The following is a 27,429-nucleotide window of genomic DNA, read 5'->3' as shown; positions in this document are numbered from 1 at the left end:
GGTCATTATAACGTAATTTTACGAACAGATTTTTCTGACTTTGTGGCTAATATGAAGTCTCGTGCATAATAGTTTATGCGCATGCGTCCTTACTTCTTCTATTGTTCTGGTGTCTCTGAAGGGACCGTCTTACAACGCCCCTAGAGGTGTGGCATGTGTATTGCATCGTTTTCAGCAAGCGTTGCTTTGCCATATGGACCTGATATTTTACTGATCGTTGCCCATGTGGACGCGATATTTTTTAAAATAACATCTTGTTGCCGTTGTCGTGTGGATGTAGCCTGAGTCTTTTAGATCTTTTGAGGGTTTGGACTTGGTTCTCATGCAGATTCACCTTTTGTGTATGAGCTTGTTTGGAGTCACTTTCACCTGTGCTGACTGTTTAAAGAATCTTTGGGTGCCTGTTGATCACGGAGGCAATGTTCCACAGGCAGCAGTCACAAACTTCCCGCAAGCTGCATGGTCCTGTGCCACTTCATACAGTTTGCTTGGTATTAGGGTTACTCCAGAGTCTGGGTGTAATGTTTGTGCAATGTAATTTGGGTAGAGGGTTCTTCTCTCTCCCCTAGAGCGTTGATCATGTTCTGGGATCCACACGCTAACGTTGCTACAAGATCTTTCTTGGGCCGCTGGAGCTGGTGACCCAACCCATGAAGCTGTCTCGCTTTCACCACTAGAGAGAGTTGTCACTCTTCAACCTTAGCATATAGAGGATGAGGATGCCTACTTATGCTTTTTAAATAACTTCTTCTACAGTGCTGAACGTAAATGAGTACACCCCCTTTGAAAAGTAACATTTTAAACAATATCTCAATGAACACAAACGATTTCCAAAATGTTGACAAGACAAAGTTTAATATAACATCTGTTTAACTTATAACATGAAAGTAAGGTTAATAATATAAACTTAGATTACACATTTTTTTCAGTTTTACTCTAGGGTGGTACAAAAATGAGTACACCCCACAACAAAAACTACTACATCCAGTACTTTGTATGGCCTCCATGATTTTTAATGACAGCACCAAGTCTTCTAGGCATGGAATGAACAAGTTGGCGACATTTTGCAACATCAATCTTTTTCCATTCTTCAACAATGACCTCTTTTAGTGACTGGATGCTGGATGGAGAGTGATGCTCAACTTGTCTCTTCAGAATTCCCCAAAGAAAATAATTTCTTTACACCACAAAAGTGAAGGCTACAAGAAGATCAGCAAAGCTTTACTTAGTCAGAATACTGTAGCAAAAGTGGTACAAAATTTAAGAAAGATGGAACTGCAGCCATCTCACAGAGACGTCCAGGTCGTCCATGGAAGTTAACACCTTGACAGGAGTGTCTTCTGATGAGAAGGGTTGAAGAAAATCGGCATACAAGTTCACTGCAGTTATCTAAAGAAGCAGAAAGCCAAACTGGGGTGACTATTTCCCATGACACAATGCGGCGTACACTGCAGAGGAATGGCATGCATGGATGCTGTCCACGAAAGAAGCCTCTCCTAAAGCCCAGGCACAAAAAAGCCCGCCTAGAGTTTGCCAGGGCCCATGCTGACAAAGATGAAGACTACTGGGACTCTATACTCTGGAGTGATGAGACCAAGATAAATGTTTTTGGAACTGATGGCTTCAAAACTGTATGGCGTCGTAAAGGTGAGGAATACAAAGAAAAATGCATGGTGCCTACAGTGAAACATGGTGGTGGCAGTGTCCTTATGTGGGGCTGCATGAGTGCTGCTGGTGTCGGGGAGCTGCATTTCATTGATGGCATCATGAATTCACAGATGTATTGCTCTATACTGAAAGAGAAGATGCTACCATCACTCCGTGCCCTTGGTCGCTGTGTACTTTTCCAACATGACTAAACACACATCTAAGGCCACTGTTGGATTTCTGAAGAAGAACAGGGTGAAAGTGATTCAGTGGCCGAGTATGTCTCCTGATCTGAACCCAATCGAACACCTATGGGGAATTCTGAAGAGACAAGTTGAGCATCGCTCTCCATCCAGCATCCAGTCACTAAAAGAGGTCATTGTTGAAGAATGGAAAAAGATTGATGCTGCAAAATGTCGCCAACTTGTTCATTCCATGCCTAGAAGACTTGGTGCTGTCATTAAAAATCATGGAGGCCATACAAAGTACTGGATGTAGTAGTTTTTGTTGTGGGGTGTACTCATTTTTGCACCACCCTAATTTGAGTAAGACTGAAAAATGTGTAATCTAAGTTATATTATTAACCTTACTTTCCCGTTATAAGTTAAACAGATGTTATATTAAACTTTGTCTTGTCAACATTTTGTGTTCATTGCGATATTGTTTAAAATGTTACTTTTCAAAGGGGGTGTACTCATTTACGCTCAGCACTGCATGTTACAGACTCACTAAAATGCTTGTTTCTGTTAAAGGGGCTAGCTCACCCAGAATCCAATTTGTTGTTTTTGTTCTGAAAGCACTTGACCGCTACCCTTCGCAAACCTCTGCAAATTCACTGTTAATGATCCCTTCGAAACCCATCTCAAACTTTTTCTTCACCTATGTGTCTCATGTGGAAGCTTTGAACAAAATATGCCGTTTCTTTTCGTTTCGTGGTTGCATGCGAGACAGACGAGTCCGGTTCTGGTTCATTACAACAGAATAACCATATGAAAACAATGAATTGGTCAGAAGAATTTAAAATATAGACAATTTGACAAAATGGCTTCAATTTCACATTATAATTTAATATCTATGGCTGAGTATGTTGCTGAATTGTTGCAGATTATTTTAGGAATATCACTTGCATGGAAAATGTTAAAGGTCCCATGGCATGAAATTTTCACTTTCTGAGGTTTTTTAATGTTAAAATGAGTTCCTCTGACCTTCTTAAGTCACCCCAGTGGCTAGAAATTTCATAATGTGTAAACCAAACTATGCCCAACATTTGAGAATGGCGCGTCAAAACGGCGCGTTGATAAGCTCTTCCCTTTACTACGGTACGTCAGCAAGGGAGATGATCCCCACGCCCCCCCCCCCCCCCCCCCCCCCCCGGATTCCCACCCACTGTATGGATTGCCCGCCCAGTTGTAGTGAGGAGACCATAGAGGACACAACAACATGGCATCACCTAAGCGAGCGAAACATGGAAATTGTGCTGTACATGGATGTGACAACACAGAAAAGAGTCTGTTTTTACTGCCGACGGGAGAGCCCCTGAAGACGCAGTGGCTTAATTTTATTTACTCCAATAATACGCCGTCGAGTCTACCTAAGACAGTGTATGTTTGTCGGAAGCATTTTCCTGATGAATGTTTCCACAACTTGGGACAGTACAGGGCAGGTTTTGCACATCAACTGTCACTGAAGCCTGGGTCCGTACCAAGCATCCCTGCCGCATCAGCCACAAACACCGAACAAGTAAGTGTATAACTGGTCGTTTTGCCGTGTTTTAAAATCGGTGCGTTAGCCTAGCAATGGCTACATTAGCTGTGCAGCTAACCGCTTCCTGCAGTTAGCCAGGCAATCTGTGCTACAAAACTAAAGAGCATGCAGCATGCTCTGTTAAACTGAGTTTAGTCTGGAAATTGACTGTAACTTATGAGCTTATGTTTGACTATTGCTCCGCAATGCATGTCTTCTGTTGGATAAGCGATATGTTGCTGTAGTTGCTGCTTCTATCCTCTTTGGTTATGGAGTGCGTGTTCAAGCCTAGGGTATTATGCGTTCGTAAACTACCACTCCGAACACACTCACTCTCTGTTCTCTGTGTCACGTTGAGTTTACGAAAGGAGTCCGAGGGAGAACGGGGTTTTGTCTTAGCAGCGTGGCTACAAGCGCTGATAGCAGCGAGTATGTGTGCGCGCAGCTTGGTCAAGCCCATCCCCCTCCCCCCATGGCCCGCCCCCACCCTCTACCCTTCCCCGCCTCCTGCTTCTCATTAGCAAAACGACGCACTGGGAAAAGCGCTGAAATGGGGCTTTCTCCCAGGAGGCTATATTTATGTGCCGAGGGTTCATTTCAAGAAAGGCTGCGGATATAACATCCGGAAGCCTCCACGAGCCCGTTTAAAGCATCAACAAACCACCATGCCATGGGACCTTTAACTATCAGGGTGCAGGCACCTATGGATGCAGGCGCAGGGGAGAGCAGGAGAAGCAAACTGTAGACGATGGCAAGTCGGTAGACGAGAATCGTGGTCAGGGAAACGGGCAGAGCTCGGTTGATCGGCAAACAGAATAACGAAGACGAGGTCAAGGAAAATGTAAACAAAGGTCAATAGCGAAAAGGCAGGCAGAAAGTAAACGGCTTGGCAACGACAGGAGATGAACGCTGAACGATACTTCGCGCTGACTGGGAGTGAGAGTGGTGTTTAAATAGGGAAGCTGATTCCAGAGGAAGTGAGTGACAGGTATAATTAATAAGCTGGAGACAGAGGGCGCTGTGGTTCTCGAGACCTGTGGTTCATGGTGGCCATGTTTGGAAGCTGTTTCGAGCTTGTGCTCTCAACGCTGTTACTGACATTAACTCACTATTTGGCGCAGAGGATTCTGGGAAGGATGAGCCGGCTCCTTAACGAGCTTTAGTAAGTAAAGTATAATGTGAAGTATGCTGTAGCTTGTGTCTCAGTGTTGCATTTCATGAATCCTCCTGTCTTCATTTTCATCATTTTCTGTTGCTGTTGTACGATAAGTTAGTCAAATCTTAACTCATGGTGGACAAATTGGAAATGAATAGTCTGCTGGGTTACAAGTTTCCCAGATCAGGTAGTCCAGGTACATTTTCTGGTAGTCCATCTTTTGAATTTGCAAAGACAAACTGCACTAAATTAACTTTTTGAAGATAGCTAGAATAGCTCTAAATGATTGTGTGTTTCCTCATTGTACAACCCCGATTCCAAAAAAGTTGGGACAAAGTGTAAATTGTAAATAAAAACGGAATGCAATGATGTGGAAGTTTCAAAATTCCATATTTTATTCAGAATAGAACATAGATGACATATCAAATGTTTAAACTGAGAAAATGTATCATTTAAAGAGAAAAATTAGGTGATTTTAAATTTCATGACAACAACACATCTCAAAAAAGTTGGGACAAGGCCATGTTTACCACTGCGAGACATCCCCTTTTCTCTTTACAACAGTCTGTAAACGTCTGGGGACTGAGGAGACAAGTTGCTCAAGTTTAGGGATAGGAATGTTAACCCATTCTTGTCTAATGTAGGATTCTAGTTGCTCAACTGTCTTAGGTCTTTTTTGTCGTATCTTCTGTTTTATGATGCGCCAGATGTTTTCTATGGGTGAAAGACCTGGACTGCAGGCTGGCCAGTTCAGTACCCGGACCCTTCTTCTACGCAGCCATGATGCTGTAATTGATGCAGTATGTGGTTTGGCATTGTCATGTTGGAAAATGCAAGGTCTTCCCTGAAAGAGACGTCATCTGGATGGGAGCATATGTTGCTCTAGAACCTGGATATACCTTTCAGCATTGATGGTGTCTTTCCAGATGTGTAAGCTGCCCATGCCACACGCACTAATGCAACCCCATACCATCAGAGATGCAGGCTTCTGAACTGAGCGCTGTTGACAACTTGGGTTGTCCTTCTCCTCTTTAGTCCGAATGACATGGCGTCCCTGATTTCCATAAAGAACTTCAAATTTTGATTCGTTTGACCACAGAACAGTTTTCCACTTTGCCACAGTCCATTTTAAATGAACCTTGGCCCAGAGAATATGTCTGCGCTTCTGGATCATGTTTAGATACGGCTTCTTCTTTGAACTATAGAGTTTTAGCTGGCAACGGCGGATGGCACGGTGAATTGTGTTCACAGATAATGTTCTCTGGAAATATTCCTGAGCCCATTTTGTGATTTCCAATACAGAAGCATGCCTGTATGTGATGCAGTGCCGTCTAAGGGCCCGAAGATCACGGGCACCCAGTATGGTTTTCCGGCCTTGACCCTTACGCACAGAGATTCTTCCAGATTCTCTGAATCTTTTGATGATATTATGCACTGTAGATGATGACATGTTCAAACTCTCTTTGCAATTTTACACTGTCGAACTCCTTTCTGATATTGCTCCACTATTTGTCAGTGCAGAATTAGGGGGATTGGTGATCCTCTTCCCATCTTTACTTCTGAGAGCCGCTGCCACTCCAACGCTACGTTCACACTGCAAGGCTTAATGCTCAATTCCGATTTTTTTGTGAAATCCGATTTTTTTGTGAGGTCGTTCACATTAACAAATATATGCGACTTGTATGTGATCCTCAGTATGAACGAAAAGCGACCTAAAAGTGTTCCGCATGCGCATTGCAGGATACGACGACGTCACACGCAGTGAGCATGGCCAGTGTTTACGGAAGTAAAACCGCCCGGTTGCGGTATGACTCATCCAATCTAGCTTGAATAGCTGCATCCCCCCAAATGGAAATCAGCTCCCTAACCTCTGCGTCCTTCCATTGAGAAGATTCAGAACCTTCACAGCCCGAAGCGTCCCTCGCATTGATGTCATGCGCAGGGGCGCAGATACGTTTTTTGAACTGGGAGGGACAAAAAACTGGGGGGGACAAAGCTGCCAGCAAACCAACCCCAACTCCGATATGCCTGTCAAACTTGTTGTTAGTAACCATAGCAACCAAGCTCGAGCTCGCAACCTGTGCAGTCTGCGCAGCTCAACCAACCGAATATCAGTCTTTGTTTTATGTGAGTTGTTGCAACTATGTATACACTGCTGTGCACCTCAATAAACCGAATGGTAATTAGTCTTTTGATTTTTCCGTGAGGTTTGCCTTATGCAAAGAAAGACAGCATAGACGTTTTTTCCTCCCTATAAGTGGGGGGGACCGAACGAGGTGAATTTAAATCTGACTCGTCCCACCCTCTATCTGCGCCCGTGATTATGCGCCATGTTGTTGTAACTTTTTTTGAGAGACCCGCCGCCTACTTCAGCGCAGAATAGTGACGTTTGTGGCTTGTTGATGACGTGTAAGTCGGATGAATGCGACCTGGCGGTTCAGACTGAAGTCGCATATGAAAAGAGCGGATAGGAATCGGAATTAGGACCACATATCCAAACGGCCTGGGTCGGATTTGAAAAAATCGGATCTGTGTCGTTCATATTGTCAATAAAAGATCGGATACAGGTCACATATGGGCGAAAAGATCGGATTTGAGTCACTTCAGCCTGCAGTGTGAACGTAGCCTAAGATGCTCTTTTTATACCCAGTCATGTTAATGACCTATTGCCAATTGACCTAATGAGTTGCAATTTGGTCCTCCAGCTGTTCCTTTTTTGTACCTTTAACTTTTCCAGCCTCTTATTGCCCCTGTCCCAACTTTTTTGAGATGTGTTGCTGTCATGAAATTTCAAATGAGCCAATATTTGGCATGAAATTTCAAAATGTCTCACTTTCGACATTTGATATGTTGTCTATGTTCTATTTTGAATACAATATCAGTTTTTGAGATTTGTAAATTATTGCATTCCATTTTTATTTACAATTTGTACTTTGTCCCAACTTTTTTGGAATCGGGGTTGTAGTATTTTCATCTGCCTTGCATTCTTTGCATAATGTGTTCTTTTTTGTTTCTAATCCTTTCAATCTTGTAATTGGTTGTATCTGACACAATGCACCATTTACTAAGCCGTTTTTGGATGCTTACTGCAGATGAGATAAAACATTTTCTAAATTTTGGCTCTGGTGCTGTTCCCTCGTCGCCATCTCTGCATTCATATTGTGAAATGCCCTCTGTATTATTTAACCAAAAGGCAATTAAAATCAGGCAAACAAAATTGAAACTTGAAGAGTCTCATAGTGATGCGGGGAGTCTGCCAAGCTTTTTGATGTTATAGTTTGGACTACTGATATTTCCTCCCCTCTTAAATGCTTATTGTTCATGATGTACTGTCTGAATCATAGAGAGTGTGCAATATAACATCTCTGCTGCTCTTGGGCTACAGTGCCGGATGCTGAAAGTATGTGTTCCACCCATTATTCTGTGCTCTTGAGTGTACAGCAAGGCCTTGGTTGTTTATAATGTTTGAAGAAAGGGCTTGTTGGGTTCAGCTGTGTGATGAAAGAGGAATTATGCCGGAGGTATGTTTCGTCCTGTGGATTGGCTGCTGTAGCTGAACTTGTCACCCTGTCGAAAACAGCAGAAGAGATGAAAATGAAGAGAACAGGAGAGGTGCGTTTTGGTCAATAAAATAAGACGTACGAGGCATTTGTTATGAGACGGCATGGATGCAGTCTGGTTCTGTGCCTGAGCATTTCCTTATAATTGTGTTGCCTAGTTTGCATTGATCATGTGAGCTAGGTTAAAACAAATCTTCGTCAATAAATTGTAGCCTACAAAAACTGCTCACTTGTCATTGTGCATGAATACATTTTTCTGGAACTGTATGTTATTTATGGTTAGTTAAGGATCCTGCACCAGGCTTTCGTCTAAACCGGGGAACAGGGGCGCTGCGCCCTCTTACTCTCGGTGTGCGCCCCCTTACCGAAATGTCGATTGAACCCCAAGTCGCACTTAGGCCATGCACTTATATGCTACTGCACAACATGCAATCTTTCTCAAAACGATCTTTTCTCCGTGGAAACATCCCAGCAACACCACGTGACAATGTGTCTGATCATCAAATACGTTATAATTACTCCAAAAATATTCCAATCATAGTAGATACACCGCCAGACGGTGCAAAAACAATCCGAATTGGCGTTTTCCACACTGAGGCGCCATGTCGCGGCTGCTCTCGCGAGATTTGACATGGGTTGCATACAAGGTCAGCTGACTTGTAGAGCGAGATTTCTCGAGACTGAATGACCTTTCACCCACCGGCGCAGGAGCTTTTGACAGAAGTAGTTCGTGAGTTGTTTTTGTTGGCACTTGGGCATTTAAAGATGTCATCCTGCGGCACGAAATGGAAGAAAGCCAAAGACTGTCCGGGGCAGAAGAAGATTACTTCTTTCTTTTTCAATGTTGACAAACAATTTGTTACAATTTCCCTCTCAGATAGCCTCAGAATGTCCCATTGCAGCCTCAATTTTTCAAAGGCTTCGCACGGCGGAGGGGGGGACGGACAACCGGCACCATCTCCCCCCCCCCCCGCTTTGCTCCCTTGCCATGGTGAGCTCCCTCATACTAAATTTTTCTAGAAAAACCCCTGCTGCACTGTAATATTAGTCGCTGTCACAGCAGTCAGACACATTCATTCAGTGTGAATATTTTTTGCAGTCTGTTGGTTGGAGCAGCTGAACTCATCCATGTCCATGTACAGCTCTGTGTAGCTTTCCAGGCTTTGAAAGAACATGTTCTTACTTTGAACCTGGAGTCTTTTAGAGCTCATTGGAGGTGAGCTGTGAAAATTTGAGCTGCGTGATCTCATAAATCACCCTGTCTGTACCAGAGAGCACCAGAGCTGCTCCTGTGAGGTCCTGGGTGTCAGGAACATAGTGTTGCCCTGTGGCCTATAATTCCGAGATGTTAACAAGCAGTGACATTCTTTTCATGGACCTTTAATCTGTCTTCTTATAGACTTAGACAACCTTTATTGTCATTCAGTATGCAACAAGTGTACACCGAATGAAATTTCGTTGCAGTTTGGCTCAGTACAGAAATAAATATGAAGTGTATTAAATTAAATTATGCAGCAGCAAAAAATATTATAAAGTGCAATAGTATAAAGTAGGGCTGAACGATATATCATTATCGTATCTATATCTAGATATGAACATTCAAGATATTAATATCGAAAAAGCAACGATATAGACGATATAGATTTCCCCTCCCCACGCACGCCCTGCATGTACAGCTCTGGCAGTCACAACAAACATCATTTTTACGATTGCCCTTGAATGCACCGCTAAGGCCAGCCAACCACAAACCTTATTTCATGCTTGCTGTGGATCGACAGCTGAAGCCAACCAATGACAAACATATGAGGGCGGGAGTGAGGGAGACGGAGACCGACGCGCACACACACTACAGACACAGCGGGGAAATTAAAAAGAAAGAAAGAAAATGAGTGCGGAAGACAATGCGGCCGGTGGCGGCGCAGAATCTGACTTGGTGCCAAAACATAAATCATCCTCCATTATTTGGAGGTATTTTGGATTCAAAAAGGACGATGTTAACCAGAGTGAGGTTTTGTGCAGGTCGTGCTTAGCAAAAATTGCGACGAAGCAAGGTAGCACAACAAACATGTTTCACCACCTGAAACAACACCATCGCGCGCTGCACGAAGAGTGTATGACAATGAAAGAAACACCGGGGACTTCTCAGTCATCCCAAAATAAGCCAAAGCAAAGTTTGATTGCTGACGCGTTCAGTAGCGTTACACTGTACGAGTTGACGTCCACCAGACATAAAGAAATTACAGACGCTATAACATACCACATTGCAAAAGACATGGTACCTGTGTACACAGTGTCGAAAGAGGGCTTTAAAAAATGGTTCGGACGCTGGACAAGCGTTATAAAATACCATCCCGAACACATTTTAATCAAGTGGCCATTCCGAAACGCTATAATGAGTGTAAAATGAATGTTGAATCCGAGCTCCGTGAAATCGATCATTTCGCCACAACCACGGACCTATTTTTAAAGCAGAGCTGCAGTAAAATGTTTGATTTGTAATTTATTTATTTGTAATTTATGTTAATGTTGATGACTGGCAGTGAGTTCTTAAAAATAAAACTGCATTTTCCACATTTTTTTTTTGTATTATGATGTTTTTATTTTTCTGAAAAATGCTTGGTTTTCACCGAACCCGTAGTCATATCGTATCGTATCGATATCGAGATATCTGGCATGAATATCGAGATATGAAATTTTGTCCATATCGTTCAGCCCTGGTATAAAGTGACCCGTGGAATTAGGAATGTTCAAGTTATAAATAGAAGTTTAGAGTTTGGGTTTGGAGTTCAGCAGTCTGGTGACCCGGGGGAAAAAGCTGTTACAGAACCTGGTGGTCCTGCACCGAATGCTGCGGAGCCACTTTCCAGAGGCCAGAGGGGAGAACAGTCCATAGTGAGGGTGTGAGGGGTCACTGATGACGTTTCTGGCTCGAGACATGCAACACCTTGGTGCAATGTCCTGAATTGAGGGAAGAGAAGTCCCAATGATTTTCTCTGCTGTCCTCACCACTCTCCTCACATTCTTCCAGTCAGAGGCACTGCAGCCTCCACACCACACAGAGATGCAGCTGGTTAGAACGCTTATGTGAATGTTTTTATTACTTATGGTATCTTTAGGGTTTTTATTTTTGTATCGAATATATGATTATGAGATCGCCATTCCTAAGTTATTACTATTTGATTAAATGTAATAAATGTCACCTTTGTCAGATTTGATATGACTTTTTTGGTGGATAGTGTTGCTGCCTCAAAGCTTTGGGGCCCCAGGTTTGAACCTGAGCTCGGGTTATTGATCGACTGTGAGAGCTTCACATGTTCTCCTTGTGTTAGTTTGGGTTTCCTCATAGTTCTTTGGTTTCCTCCAAAAACCAGGCCAGTAGGTGAATTGGCTATTCCAAATTGCCCCTAGGTGTGATTGATTGAACATGGTGCCCTGGGAAGGATGGGTGCATTCCGGCCTTGTACCCAGTTTTTCCGGTATAGCCTCCAGCTCTACTGCAATCCTGACAAGGATAAAGCTGTTTTGTTCACTAGATCAGGGGTTTTCAAAGTGTGGGAGAGTCAGCCCCCCCTCAGAGAGCAAATAAACAACAGCGCCCCCCCTTACAATTTTTGTTGTTGCTATACTTAATGTTCCATTCGTATTTTTAAAAAATGGTTGTTGTACACATTTTTATTTTTTTCTTTTACACATTTTAAACATCTGTGCTTTTTAAAACATCTTGTTTTACACATTTTAAACATCTCATAGCATCGTTAGCTAGCACCTCTTGGCAGACAACACACTGTGGCAGTGGAGCATCTTCAGATCCAGTCCATGAAAATCCAAACTTTAAATAATCGTGGTCATACTTCCTTCTTTTTTCAGTCCCCCCAGGATTTCACGGGCCTTTTTTGTGATTGTTGCGGGCTAAAATGTCTGATGTTGCGGGGGGTTTTCCAAAAAATTGCGCTGAAAGTTGCGGTGTTTTTTAGGTTTTTGTTGCGATTACATTGCGGGAGGAAGTGAAAGTTGCGAGAAATTGTTGCGATTTTCTCTTTTTGTGATTAAAATTGAGTGATATGTTAAATATTAAGTTATTACTGAAAAACTATTGATTAAAAAAACAAAGACACTGAGAAATGGTCCTGTAAACAACTTTACCAATATAAAAGATTACCAAGACTACAAAAATGCAGAAAAATAGGCTTTACTTATCCAAATGCACCTGTTGGTTCAAAAGTTAAAGTGCAGAGAACCTCACAGCACAACATGAAGTTACCTTAAAATATAATATAAATGCCTCAGCTTTCATGTAAGAAAAAAAACTATTAATACTAGTACTGTGTGCAGGCAGTCTCTCCTGAAGACTAAATTAAACAATAATTATAAACTAATAAAATAAATGTCTCAGGCTTCATAGAAGAAAAAAACAATTTGAACAGAATCTCACAGTATGATGCTGAAGCTGCCTAAACAATGGAAAATAAAATACCATTTTGGCAAAAATGTTGGCATCCATTAATTTCTTGTATTAAGTAAAAAAATAATGTAAAGTGCACACAGTCCTTCACTGTAAACATAACACACTTTCAGTAACAGAATTTAAGCCTATATAAAACACTGACTCGCACATGCAGTGTTGCCAGATACTGCTGACGTTTTCCAGTTCAAAACCTGCCAAAATGCACTTGAAACCGCCCAATCTGGCAACACTGCGTGCATGCTGCTTCTCTTGAACGTATACACGGAAGTAAGGCGGAAGGTAGTTTGTCGACGTCACCTCAAGACGACGCCAACGATTGGTCAAATTTGCGGGAAGGTTGCGGTGATTGGATATAATTGCAACACCGCCCTGAATTCGCAGGGATTGGTTGAATTTGCGTTGAAGTTGCAAATCGCAACATCGCGAAATCCTGGAGGCTCTGTTTTTTTTGCTTGGCCCAGACTCTGTCTCCTCACTCACTGTAGCTTTAGGTACTAAAAATCGATCCATTTTGTCTCTGGCAAAGGCTAGTTGAAGTTCGCTCAATGTCCGCAATAGTAACTTATTCTGGTTTATTTTTCCTCACGTTGCGCCCCCCGAAGAACTCTGGCGCCCCCTAGGGGAGGCGCGCCCCACACTTTGAAAAGCCCTGCACTAGATCATCGATTGCTACTCTTAGGATGAGTACAATGATAGGGACGGATACTGATCCTAATTGGAGCCCAGATGACATCACATACCTGTGATCAATAATGGCACTTTCAATGTTAGACTGTGTCTCATTCTCATGAAAGTATAATTTAGATGCCCATTAGACTTCACTGGCCTTTTACTAATGATACAAAAGACATCATGGGGAAAGCAAACAGTAACATTTTATGTTGTCCAAATGCTTTTGTGGGCAATGGCACAACAAAGCGCAGTCATTTCCTTAATGGCAATTTGTATCATCTCCAAAATCCATAAGTGGATGTCTCTAGGCTTGACTGTAAAAAAGACTGGCTTTGAAGGGGCCATCTATGAAATCCCATTGATATGGTCTGTTTGAAACTATTCTGTGCTTTCTTTTTTTTTTTTTCTGGTTTCCACTAGCAGCTATAAACACTTGGCAATTATAGCATTTCCCATACTGGTGACCACTGCCGTCTTTTGTTTGTTGGACCACTGTACTTAACATCGTACACCCCAGCTGTTTGTGCTCTGGAAGCCCTCCAGAGCTGACTGTGTGAGCAAAATAGACCTTGGCCTCTCAGCTGTCAGGAGTGGACATATTTGCATCTTCTCACCATTCCTCAGTGACATAAACTGACTGCATAAGCCAAGTTAATCTCAATATGGTACGCTGTATTCAGCAGGTGGCTTGCAGATGGAGCTTGATTAGGTGGCTGGTCATACTTCCTGTTGAATTATGATGCTGTTACACAGGAGCTGCGCCTGCTGACTTTAAACTGTGAAACATCAACTTCATTTTATAGCCATTAGCAATGAATGTGTTGTTAATCTTCTTTTTTAAAAATCTCTCTTTCCCTTGTTTTCCCCCTCCCTCTCTGTGATGCAATGCTGTTTCAGATAACAGTGACAGAAGCTGTGCTGTTCTTGATGCAATATACATCAAAAGATCTGGAGAGTCGAAAGAAGACCATTGCGACTGGGGACTGTTGTTACCTGAACCCTCTGGTGCGCAGGACTTGCCGCTTTTTGGGTATGTACTTAATCATAATTTTGGCATTGCTTTCTTAAACCAGATGTTTGGCATAATTTTTTTGAACAGACATACTACATGGAAAGCACACAATACATATTCTCTTTCATCCTTTCATATCTTTCTCCATGTCCACAAGAAAAAGAATAAATGTAGTGAAAGTAATTACTAGTCTGGTCCTGCTTTAAAAATCTTAAACACAAACACACTCCCATCTGCACTCACCCATGCTATTTTCCAAGTGACTTCACTAGTACCACTGCGTTGCTTGTTAAATAGTATGAGTTTTGTGCATAGAAACATTTCAAGAAATGTTAATTATTAGACTTATCAGTCCATATTTAGTGTTGGTGGTTTGTCAATAACGCAAGTTCAAATGTTGCATCTGTATTAATGTGGGAAAATCTGTATATTCAGAGTGCTTACACAGGTATTTAAAGCAGATATGCAGAACCTTTATTTTTAAATACATTTCTGAGTGGGTTCATCCTTGACTCTTGTATGCTGCATAAATGGGAATACAAAAATATATATTTTTGAGAGTTAAACTCGACCGCAAAGTTGGCATTTGAGCTGCCCCGCTGAGCCAGCCAGCCCTGAGTGCGTGACATCACAGCGGTAACCGGTTTTAAAGTGCATATCACGGGTAAATTCAGGAGCAAGATCAATGTAATTCTCCTATTTTATATTAAACTTTGGTCAAATATCTGTCACATTTTGTATTTTGTGCAATTTTTTTTTACCTTGCGCAATACCAGAAAAATTCAGTTGAAATCAAGCCATTTGAGGCGAATTGGCCCGCCTCTGAAAAAAATTGCCATTTGGATTTCCCGGGAAACATTGATTTTTGTGACGTCACGTGCGGGACGCCTCCCTCTGAATCCTACGTCAGCGCTGGTTTGTTTATGAGAAAACGACCTGGTGGTTTTCTGCAAATTTCTTCAACGTTATCACGTAGTTATTAAAATGATTAACAGATGTATCGTAGGAGGGTGTAACGACACCAATCATGATGGGATTAGTACTCATCGTTTTCCAAAAGACCGGACAATGAGAGAGAAATGGGAGCGCTTGGTCTACACAGGCTGTGCACTGAGACTGCGCAAAGCTCGCGCAGCCTGCGCCTGCTCTCTCAGCCTGCTGGCGCTTCCGCAGGTAACATCACGAATCTGGCTCCAGACTCTCTTGGGATTTTTCCAGACGTGTTTTGTTATTTTATTTTTTTCTGCTGTAGACAGATGGCCTTGTGCAAAATTACCCTTCTGGATGAGTGTGTAAAGGGACATTCTTTCATATAAAAAAACCCCAAAATTGGTCCAGGATATGCACTTTAAAGACAGGTCTCTTTCTCTAAGTGTCATTTCATCACCATTTATAAATCATATAAATAAAAATTTATGGTGAAAGTAAGAAATACCGTTACTGACTTGCTCAGCTAAGACTGATTTGACTTCACTGATTGTGGGTTGACTCTCATTAAAACAGGATAGGTGTTATAACTTATGCAATATACATGTACATGCATGCATTTTCACTGATAAAACGTAAAAGGCTAATTAAATAATCAGATGAACTGAGACAATCACATTCTGAAGCAAATTAAATAATCTTATACCGGTAACTTAAACACACAATACAAGTTACATGTATTAATCTAAATGCAGATAAACAACGTGTTGTTTTGTATCCAAATGAGAGTCGGAGCTTACCCGTCTGTGTTTTTGCTTCTTGAAGGCCGATCTTGTGGCCGATTGTTTTGGAACAATCTGACTTTCAGTTGTTCGTTCAGTTCTCCGTTCATTCACTTCTTCCACGTAAGGGCGAGATATTACTGCTGAGGCAAGCATATCCTGCAGAGAAATCAGACGGCTGGTCCACTCATTCTCCATTTTCTCAATACTGAGTACTCCGCAATTACTAAAACCCAGGACGGGATGTCACCGGTTTTAGCAACAACCGCGGGGAGGTCACTGCCCGAGCGATATGTCACATCCCGTTCCATCCCAGGATTTGTTTTAGCAACAACCCTCGGCTCACACTCCGGGAGAACTGGTGCCACTGAACTAACTTTCCTTTTTAAAAAAAAAATTAAATAAATAAATAAAATAAATTCTTTCCTTTTCTTGTAGTTTTCTTTATTTGTTGGTACTGCACCCTCTTTCAATACGGGCTGATAGCCAATGCTCCTCAACAGATCAGAGGTCTTGTACAAGTCTTCAGTAAAATGTGAAGAGCAGAGGAGAGACCACTTCGTAGGCGCCCAATGTGCCCATGAATTTCTCACAAAATGCGTCCAAATCTTTGCAATTTGAACAGTCTTGGGCCATGAATGCAACGTAAATCCACCTTCTGTCATGTTGCTGCACCCGCCAGCAACACATCTACGTGGCATGGCGATAAATTAGCTCAAAATGGAGGATCGGAGTTGCAGTCAGCTCTGCGTTTTAGTATAGCGGAAATGGCGATGAGACCGATAGATTTCCTGCTGTGACGTTACGGATGTCAAGGCCATTCACTCAGACCGCTACCTATATGAATCACTTTAATCGTAAAAATTACTATATTAGATTTATTGCTAATGCTTAAAACTATTCTTGTGTCATTCTTGAGGTCTTAAGACATTTATAAACGAAAGTGAGGCCATGGTTCTGAGTATCTCCTTTAAGTCAATTTTCTATGAATCATTCAGAATATGTAGATCACTTGCATGTAGTCTTAGATTGCCAGACCTTTCTTGAGTAGAAGACTCAGAGATGGGGTTTTCTAATCACATCTAGACCACCACCTTTAAACACAAACGCTTGGAAGTCAGAAATAAATCAGGGCTAGAAAATGCAGCCTGAAGGAAATAATGTGGCGGGTTTTTTTTTTCTTTGCTGGAAGATGCAATACGATGTAACATAAAAGCAACAGAACGTTTAAAAGTGGAAACATAAATAAGACTAACGCAGTATTATACTGTATGATTGAGTAGATGGCAAGCGTTGAAATAAAAATCTGACAGATAAGTGGTATAGATAATGGATGGATGACGACATTTGTTAATAGCTCAGAACTTTTGTCTATTAAAAAATTTGCTCAAAATAGCGTCTCTAATTTAATATTCTGTCTCCTCCACTGTCTTCTGTGCAATGTTCTGTTAATTTTAGAAGGATGATGCTATTAACTAATTAATAGTGTCATATTTATGTCTCTAATATGGGCATCAAATGGAATTCTGTAGTTCCTTTTAGGGATGTTAACCGATGACCGTTTGACCGATGGTTGACCGAATCAACGTTAACCGGTTAATTTTTTTTTGGTTGTCGGTTAAAAAAAATCAATCATTTTGAAGCTGCCGATTTTGGAGCGGAGAACCTGGAATTCTGTGTTGTAAATGCTTGGGGCATGCCATGCAGTGTAAGGACGACAGCTGACAAATCAGAAACACCCATTCAGTCATGTCCCGCCCTCCCGCCCCAGTTGAAGACAGCTGCCACTCGGCGAAAGAAAAGTCTCAGTGTTGGATTACATTTTACTACGATGTTAACCAGGTACGTAACATCAAGGAAATTCTTGACTATCAAAGAAACAAGAACACGGCGAATGAAGTCGATGGTTGATTAGTCTGGTGAATATTAATGTCAACGTAATAATAATACACAAGATCTGAACTAAAACCTGGTTACTCACTGATGTTACTTAGCATCAGACAGTTGCTATATTAGCTTAGCGGCTAATCAGGTCAGCTCCAGCTATCCCATTCCCAATGGCTGTGCACAATTAGCAGCCATGTAACCGTAATATCAGTAGCTGGAAAACAATTGCAGTATGAGGTCTCTGTGGCTCACTTCGAAGAAAAGTGCCTAGTCCGTAGCAGTATGCAATATCAACACACAGCCTACTGCAGTTAACTGTAAACACCAGGGGCCGTATTGCTAAAACGTCCTATCTTCAATGAAAAGTTAAGATGGGACAAGTGTATGATAGGATTGTTTTCAATAGGCTACTCAATGCAAGCACCGGTAGCTAAAGCTTGCCGCTTAGACTGATATTGGTAACGGTGTTATAACGATTGTAGCTAATTAATTAGATTACCCGGCATTATAACAGCCTTTATTTTAACGCCGTTATTCCCATCACTGGATGTTATGTACTACTTCTAGCACTTGACTTTATTTTCAACGCCATCATGGCCAACTGAAACTGTCTCTAAACTGGAGCCATTTGTCCTCCGCTCCAATACAAACCCCTCGACATCAGTGCCGCATTTGACTAAATGTTTCGCGCTGTAGAAAAGGTAATGTGAGTGGAGGGCAGCGACTGGGACTGAATGTGCGGATGCTCGCGGTTAGATTTAGAATAGATTCTAATAATTCCAATTCTAGAATTTTAAACTCATAGGTTAACCGACTTTAACCGGCTAATGAGGCTCGGTGGTCGGTCAAGATTTTTTTTAGTTTTCGCCATCCCTAGTTCCTTTTACACTACGTTCAGACTGCAACCTGAAACGACCCATATCCGATTTGTTGTGAAATCCGATTTTTTTGTTAGACCGTTCACATTACCAATTTTATGAGACTTGTATGCGATCTCCAGTATGAACGGAAAACGACCCAAAAGTGTCCCGCATGCGCAAATTGACACATAATAAGCACATCTACGTAATACGTAAACAAAAAAAAGCGCACTCTTCAAGTTTAATGATTTCTTTTTTTGTTTGTTTGTTTAATTATCTGGTTAGTGTTAAAGTGTGAGGTCTCGTGTGTGTTTTTGTTTCTGAACTGAAATGAAAACGTGTAGCCTGGTAACGAGGGTTGACTCCTAAATGTCTCTCTAATTTCTATATAAGTGCACTACATGTTACTAGGAAGTAATGGATTTTTAAACTCTATATAGTGCACTCGAGCTTCAGTAGGCAGTCATTTGGGATACGGCCGCTGTATTACCAAACTCTTAATTCAGGCTTAATAATTTGCACATATTTATTTCGTCATATTAATAAACTTTTTCTACATTTTTATAAATATTTATTTAGATTGTTTATAGCCAACTGAATTCTGCAACTTCTCTCAGCGCTGGCTCAAGGTGCATAAACCCCAGTGCAGTTTGCTATGGAGATGAGGTGAGACCTGGCGATGTGGTTTTTGTGGCGGCGGCGGAACTCACACAATAATCTGATAAACAGCAGACTAATGAGACCGAAGGTGTCAAATTACTGGAAATTTCCAGAACAATCTTATAATCTTGTAATACAGGATGGTTTAAGTTATAAATCAGTTATAGAAACTGTTTTATTTAATCAGGCTAACAGATCAACATCCAGGTCCCTACCAAATCCACCATTAGCTTGATCAATTCTATAAAAGTCTATTTAAATTCTGAAAACTGTACAAATGTTGTTGTTTTCCACCAAAGAGGCGGGATTAGCCAACGCAGAATAGTGACGTTTGTCTCTTGTTGATGATGTGTAGGTCGCATGAATGCGACCTGTCCGGTCAGACTGCAGTCGCATGTGAAAATATCGGATATGCATCGGATTTAGGACCACATATCCAAGCGGCCTGGGTCGCATGTGAAAAAATCGGATCTGTGTCATTCAGATTGTCAATAACAAATCGGATACAGGCCGCATATGGGCAAAAAAATCGGATATGGGTCGTTTCAGGGTGCAGTCTGAACGTAGTCTAAGTGGATTTCCACCCAAAACATGAATTTCAGTGTGAAATTGTGGTTCCCGATCAAACGGTGGTTCCCTATCAACCGGTGGTGGTAAACTTGGTACTGCTACTTGCTTGAGCGGATGTAGTAGAAGAAAAGTTCAAGGTCAGAATTGCACATAACTGAGACATTTTTAGTCAAACTCTGCCCTGTGCGCGTCACACTCACATATTTTCTGAATAATACTTATTCAGAGTTTTGAATAATACATATTCAGAGTCTGGAGTTACATCTGAGATTTGAAAAGCAGTGTGTGCAATTTTGGCATTAAATCCTCATTAAACGTGCATAAATTAATTCTGATAACAGCCCATAGTGTCCACACTGTTACACTCTTTAACTCTGGGAGGGTCTCCATCCAGTGCAGTGGTTACTGTGGTGGCATCCATGCTTTGCATTACTTTCAGATATTTTAGAAGGTCTGATGGCTTTAGCTGACCTACATCTGCTGAAGACAGTTTGTCTAAGCTTCGGTCAGAGTGTCAAGGGAATCACATTAGCCTCGCAAAATGCATCAGGCTAGATCAGCACTAGAACCCATAATAAACGTGATTCCTCAGTCTAACGTCTGCTTATTATATTAAACCTTTCAGTGAGATGTTATCCATGACTCACTCTTATTCTTTGTCCAGTCTTTCTCCATAGGATTTGTTTTTTCGTCCTTTGTATGAAGCGGTAGGCATTGTCCTTTAATATTTTATTTGTTGGTTTATTTGTCTTTCATGATATTCTTATACCTTAGTTCAGGTGGTAAACCGATGGTAATTTGTGGCAGTGGCAATTTAAGCTCTTTCTAGTTGATTTATGACCTACAGTCACACATCTTATTTGCATAATGACTCACGCTGCAGTTTTCCAGGGGAAATTAAATTTAGAAAATGGCTGTAGGTCATGACATGTTCATACCCAATTCTGCCTGTGCTTTTACTGTTTATCCTCCTCCATTCTCCTATCAGCTCTGACAGGGAAAGGTTCCTTGTAAGTTTATATTCAAGAGAGAAAAAAACAGAACGATGGAAAGTGAACATTTGACAAATACTTCAAAGGATGTTTGTGAGGCAATGCATTATTCAGACCTTTTCCTATTCCACGAACCCTACACTGAAACTAAGTTCACAACAGGGTAACGTAGGAAGTCCTACATATTAGTAATAAACGAACGTACATTTTTAGGATTCTGAATATATATATATATATATATATATATATATATATATATATATATATATTTTTTTTTTTTTTTTTAAATAAGGCAAGACCTTACAGGTGAAGAATGTTTTTAAAAATGGCAGTAGATATCACAGTCAGTTTTTGCCAGTTGATTGCAGATCTTTTTAAAGATTTTTGCATTGAAACATGTGATGCATATGAGGGTTTGCATAAAATATGCATACATTTGCACATGTAATGAAAACAAAAATATAGTCTTTTGCTGAGTATTGTGAAGACAAGAGAAAGATTTGCAGAAAAGGTTGTTGGAATATCATTTACTTATAATTTACTCAAGGAAACATCATGAACTGTTAAATATGTCATTTTTTAATGTAAAAATTTAAGGCAACTCCAACAATAATCACTATTTTATTTTTTCAATGGAATATTCCTCTAATTAAGGACAGGAATGAACATGATCAGGCAGTCAAGATACAGGTTTTCAGGTAATGTTCGCATCAAATATCAGAATGAAGAAAAAGTGTGATCTCTGTGCCTTTGATCATGGCATGGATGTTGGAAGCAGATGGTTCTGTGGGTGGAAATGCCAAGAGAGATCAGAGGAAAATAGCCAGATTGGTTTGAGCTACCAGGAAGGAAATAGTAACTCACATAATCACTCTTTACAACTGTGGTGAACAGAAAAGCATCTCGGCATGAACAAAACATGGAACCATTGAAGTGGATGAAGACCACATTAGGTTCCACTCCTGTCAGCCAAGAACAGCAGTCTGGGGCTGTCATTGGCACAGAGTCATCAAAAATGGATAATTGAATATTAGACCAAAAAAAAAACACCAACCCTGTTTTTTTCCCCCAGTCTTTAATTATCCCATTTCTGTAAGTCTGTGCCCATGATAGCCTCAGATTCTTGTTCTTACTGACAGGAGTGGAACCTGATGTGGTCTTCTGCTGTTGTAGCTGACAGAGATCGATGTGTTGTGCATCCTGAGATGCTTTTCCGCTCACCATGGTTGTAAAGAGTGATTATTTTACTATAGAGTTCCTGTCAGGTCAGCCAGTCTGGTCTTTCTCCTCTGATTTCTATCAACATGGTGTTTCAGTCTGCAGACCCTCTGCTCACATGATGTTTTTTTGTTTTTCACACCATTCTGTGTAGACTCTAGAGACTGTTGCATGTAAAAATCACAGGAGATCAGCAGTTTCTGAAATACTCAAACCAGCCCATCTGGCACCAACATCGATGCCACGGTTAAAGCAGATACGCAGAGCCTTTATTTTTAAATAAATTTCTGAGTAGATAGTACCTCCATCCTTGACTCTTGTATGCTGCATAAGTGGGAATAAAGCAAAATATATTTTTGAGAGTTAAAATCGACTGCAAAGTTGGCATTCGAGCTGCCCCGCTGAGCCAGCCAGCCCTGAGTGCGTGACGTCACAGCAGGAACCGGTTTTAAGGCCGAGGCCTTCGACAGCTGTAGACCAAAGTCATATAAATAAAAATGTATGGTGAAAGTAAGAAATACCGTTACTGACTTGCTCAACTAAGACTGATTTAACTTCACTGATTGTGGGTTGACTCTCATTAAAACAGGATAGGTGTTATAACTTATGCAACATACATGTACATGCATGCATTTTCACTGATAAAACGTAAAAGGCTAATTAAATAATCAGATGAACTAAGAGACAATCACATTCTGAAGCAAATTAAATAATCTTATACCGGTAACTTAAACACACAATACAAGTTACATGTATTAATCTAAATGCAGGTAAACAACGTGTTTTTGTCGTTTTGTATCCAAATGAGAGTCGGAGCTTACCCGTCTGTGTTCTCCCTTCTTGAAGGCCGATCTTGTGGCCAATTGTTTTGAAACAATCTGACTTTTAGTTCTCTGTTCATTCCCTTCTTCCACGTAAGGGCGAGATGGCAGCAATATCCAGTTTAAAAGTCACGTCCCGTTCCATCCCGGACTGTAGCAACAGCCCTCGGCTCACTCCGGGAGAACTCGTGCAACTGAACTTTCCTTTTTTTAAAAAATAAATAAATAAAATAAATACTTTCCTTTTCTTGTAGTTTTCTTTAATTGTTGGTACTGCACCCTCTTTCAATACGGGCTTATAGCCAACGCTCCTCAACAGATCAGAGGTCTCGTACGAGTCTTCAGTAAAATGTGCAGAGCAGAGGAGAGACCACTTCATAGCCACCCAATGTGCCCGTGAACTTCTCACAAAACGCGTCCAAATCTTTGCAGTTTGAACATTCTTGGGCCATGAATGCAACGTAAATCCACCTTCTGTCGTGTTGCTGCACCCGCCAGCAACACATCTACATGGCATGGCGATAAATTAGCTCAAAATGGAGGATCGGAGTTGCAGTCAGCTCTGTGTTTTAGCATAGCGGAAATGGCGATGAGACCGATAGACTTCCTGCTGTGACGTTACAGACATCAAGGTCATTCACTCAGACCGCTACCTATATGAATCACTTTAATCATAAAAATTACTATATTAGATTTATTGTTGACACTTAAAACTATTCCTGTGCCATTCTTGAGGTCTCAAGGCATTTATAAACGAAAGTGAGGCCATGGTTCTGAGTCTATGCTTTAAAGTCACAGAGATCAGGGGCGTCGTGGCTCAGGTGGCTAAGGCGCCATACCATAAATCCGGGGACCCGGGTTCGATTCCGACCCGAGGTCATTTCCCGATCCCTCCCCATCTCTCTCTCCCGATCATTTCCTGTCCTGTCTCTACACTGTCCTATCCAATAAAGGTGAAAAAGCCCAAAAAAAATCTTTAAAGTCACAGAGATCACACTTTTTCTTCATTCTGATGCTTGATGCCAACATTAATTGAATGAGCAGGTGTTCCTATTAAACTGACCAGTGAGTGTATATCATAATGACACACAAACTGTCATAAACAGTATATCCGAAAGCAAACTTTTCAGAGAACTAACGTGATTGTGCCAAGTGGGTGGAGCTTAAGCATTCTATGACGTTGATAAAATGGTGTGGGTAGATATGAGCAGATGAAAACAGTCGAAGAAACACTTTCCTGTGTTGTTAATTTACTACAGTTTAAGAGAATACTATGTTAAAAATGCAATTTATCCAAAAATCTGAAAAATGATTGATGTGACCAAAAGTGTCCTTTCTGTCTTTACTGTCTTGCCTTAATTTTGGAACTCTTATTTATGTACAAAATGATTTATTCTCAAATTATAATCTAATTATTCTGTAAAATGTTGGAGACAGATGACCGTATTTTCTCAGAGGCACATGCATGCATATGCAAAAATGAAACTGAATGAATTAAAACCCATTTCTCCTAGAAAAACCTTTGATGTATGCGAAAGTGTAACATTTCTTCTTAGATATAACGGCATATACACTCCACTACAATATTATGGCTTTTTATTAGTTTAGTAGACTATAGCACTTGCAGCTTTGATGTGCAGTTTGGACTCAGTGCTGCAGTGAACCTCAGTCAGCATCAGAGTTCTCAAGACTTCCCAGCTTTTAACAGCATAGCTGACATTATGGCTAAAAAGAATAATGTGATGCTGAGTACACAGTTTTAACTTCCCAATAAAGAGTCATTGCATTTGGCAGGTCATTTTATTTAAGCAAAATCATGAGAGGAAGTGCTGCTGTTGGCTCATCTGGCCATAAGGCGTGGCGTCCGTCGTCCACAATTCAGATAAATCGTCTCTCCTCTGTCAGTTCTCCACGGATTTCTGTTCCAGTCGTTTTGCTTGAAAGAACTCATCACTCTGCACAAAACTTGGTCGTTTTGTCCAATTTTTTGCTAACGAGTTAGTATTTAGGCCAAATTAACTAAGTTTCCAGGCCTCTCACTAGACTTTTATCTCCTCTCTCATCTCTCATCCAATTCCAGTTCTGATCGATGTTTTGGGTAGCTCTTCCCTCGGGGAACAAACCTTGGTCGTTAGTTTGTTGGTTTTCCTGTTGGAAACAATTCGTTTATAACTTTGTTTATTTTCAGTTAAATCGTGTCCCCTCCCTCAGTGGATTTCAGTTCTGATTTTTTTTATTTTATTTGAAAGAACTAGTCATTCTGCACAAAACTTGGTCATTGCATTGTGAATTTTTGGCAGACAGATTAATAATTAGGGGCGGCATGGTGGTGTAGTGGTTAGCACTGTCGCCTCACAGCAAGAAGGTCCTGGGTTTGAGGCCAGCGACGGCCTTTTTTGCATGTTCTCCCCGTGTCCGCGTGGGTTTCCTCCGGGTGCTCCGGTTTCCCCCACAGTCCAAAGACATGCAGGTTAGGTTAACTGGTGACTCTAAATTGACCGTAGGTGTGAATGTGAGTGTGAATGGTTGTCTGTGTCTATGTGTCAGCCCTGTGATGACCTGGCGACTTGTCCAGGGTGTACCCCGCCTTTCGCCCGTAGTCAGCTGGGATAGGCTCCAGCTTGCCTGCGACCCTGTAGAACAGGATAAAGCGGCTACAGATAATGGATGGATTAGTAATTAGGTCAACTTATCAAATTTTCTTTTGACTAGAATTGTATCCCCTCTCTCATTTATCATGTGAATTCAGTTCTGACTGATGTTTTGGGTAGCTCTTCCCTTGGGGAACAAAATGTAGTCCTTTGTTGATTTCCCTGTTGTAAACAGTTTATAGTGGAGGTTGGTCCTCTCTCACACTGTCACATTTCAGTTCTGTTTGATGATTTGGTAGTCATGGTTATTTTGATGGCAAGCCAGATGAGCTACTACGTCCTTGACTTTCTGGTAGTTGAATATCAGCACGGCTGCAATTTGGTTGTAGCTCATCAAAGCCGTGCTCACACTGATTTGTACATTCCCGTTAAAGGTGTTTCTGGTAAAATTTCTGTGCCTTCTTTTTCATCTTCATATGATGAGCTTTCATATTTTATTTTCCTGAAAAGTGTAATTTGCCATATCTGCTATTGCGTCCATAGTAACCAGTTAGAACTAGGAAATTGAGCATGACAAGTGGAGTGATACACACAGTGAAGGGTCCTAGTGCTGTTATCGTGAAATATCAGCACTCTTGGAACATTGCTGTACCAATCAAATTAGTGGACCGGCGCTAACTGTATAAGTATATAATGTTATGGTCACTATTAGCTTTGCTTACTTTTTTGTAGTTTGGTACATTTATGTAAATCTGCCTAGGATTATCGCACCAAGACCAAAAATTCTTTCTTTCTTTCTTTTTTTTTTGGTGAAAATTAGTTTTGCTGCATATTGAAGTCTAAAACAGGCTTTATTAATGCTTTAGAGCTTATTTTATTTAATTTTTATTTTCCTTCTTTTTCTATTTTCATTTTATTTATTTATTTATTTATTTTTCTGTGTGTTTGTGTAGTTTGATGTTTGTTTGAGTGTTTTGTTCGCTGGTTGTGGTGTAGCTCCGGACCCAGTTTTGGGTGTCGGTTCCCTCCAGGCCTTGGTTCGCCGTGGGTGATGCCTGTGCTCCCAGCTGTGGACTGCAGTGAGCTCGTTGCTCATTTTACATCGTGGTTGTCCAGTGCTCTGTGCTTTAATGCTTGGCGTGATGTTCCGAGCGATGTTGCTCGGTGGTGTCGCGGCGGCTGTGCAGGCGGTTTGGGACACACCAGCGCTCTGCATGGCGGTGCTTCTGTGCTCGCTTTGTGGATCCATGGCATGGTGTTCAAGCGATGTTGCTGACGGCGTCACGGCGGCGGTGCTGGAGATGTGGGACTCGTTTTCGTGCGCCTTTTGGTGGGCCTGGGGCTGCTACACCACTGGAATTACATCCTGACCCCTACTTGGTGGACTTTTAACTTTTTTTTTTATTATTATTTATTTATTATTTTTTAATTATTATTTTTATTTCTTTATTTTGTGTATTATTTATTTTTTTTCCTTGTCTATAATTGTAAAGCGTCCTTGGGTTTCTTAAAAGGCACTATATAAATTTAACATTATTATTATTATTATTATTATTATTTTAGAGTACATCTTTTCAGTAGTTTGTTAATTGGGGGTTTAAACTCATTTAAACTCATTGGAGTGTTTTTGCAGAAACCAGCAAGAGTAAGCTAGATTTTTAAAGTATCCAACTGCATAATCCTACCCCCTACCTTCAGCGCTCCCTTCAAAAGCCACTCCTCCGAAACACATGAATGCACACTGCCTGATTAGCGCTGAAGGGTGAGTCCACAAGATAGATAGTTGGGGGAGAGGAGCAGAGTGCATCGTTGTCATATTCAATGAACAAAATTCCCCCCAAAAACCAAACAAACAAGTTGTCGCTG

At 41.2% G+C, this 27,429-nt stretch overlaps 1 protein-coding gene across 2 annotated transcripts in view; it reads left to right on the top strand.

Moving 5' to 3' along the window:
* Positions 1 to 27,429, top strand: part of plppr5b (phospholipid phosphatase related 5b) — a 115,115-nt gene that overhangs the window by 28,454 nt on the left and 59,232 nt on the right. For both annotated transcript variants that reach the window (XM_060922039.1, XM_060922038.1), the window contains exon 2: positions 14,141 to 14,273. In XM_060922039.1, the coding sequence (XP_060778022.1) occupies positions 14,141 to 14,273 (133 nt within the window). The remainder of the gene's footprint in view (positions 1 to 14,140; positions 14,274 to 27,429) is intronic.

This window comes from Neoarius graeffei, chromosome 5 (assembly GCF_027579695.1).
Source record: "Neoarius graeffei isolate fNeoGra1 chromosome 5, fNeoGra1.pri, whole genome shotgun sequence".
In the NCBI taxonomy this organism is placed as follows: domain Eukaryota; kingdom Metazoa; phylum Chordata; class Actinopteri; order Siluriformes; family Ariidae; genus Neoarius; species Neoarius graeffei.
This window is presented reverse-complemented; position numbering and strand designations above follow the sequence as displayed.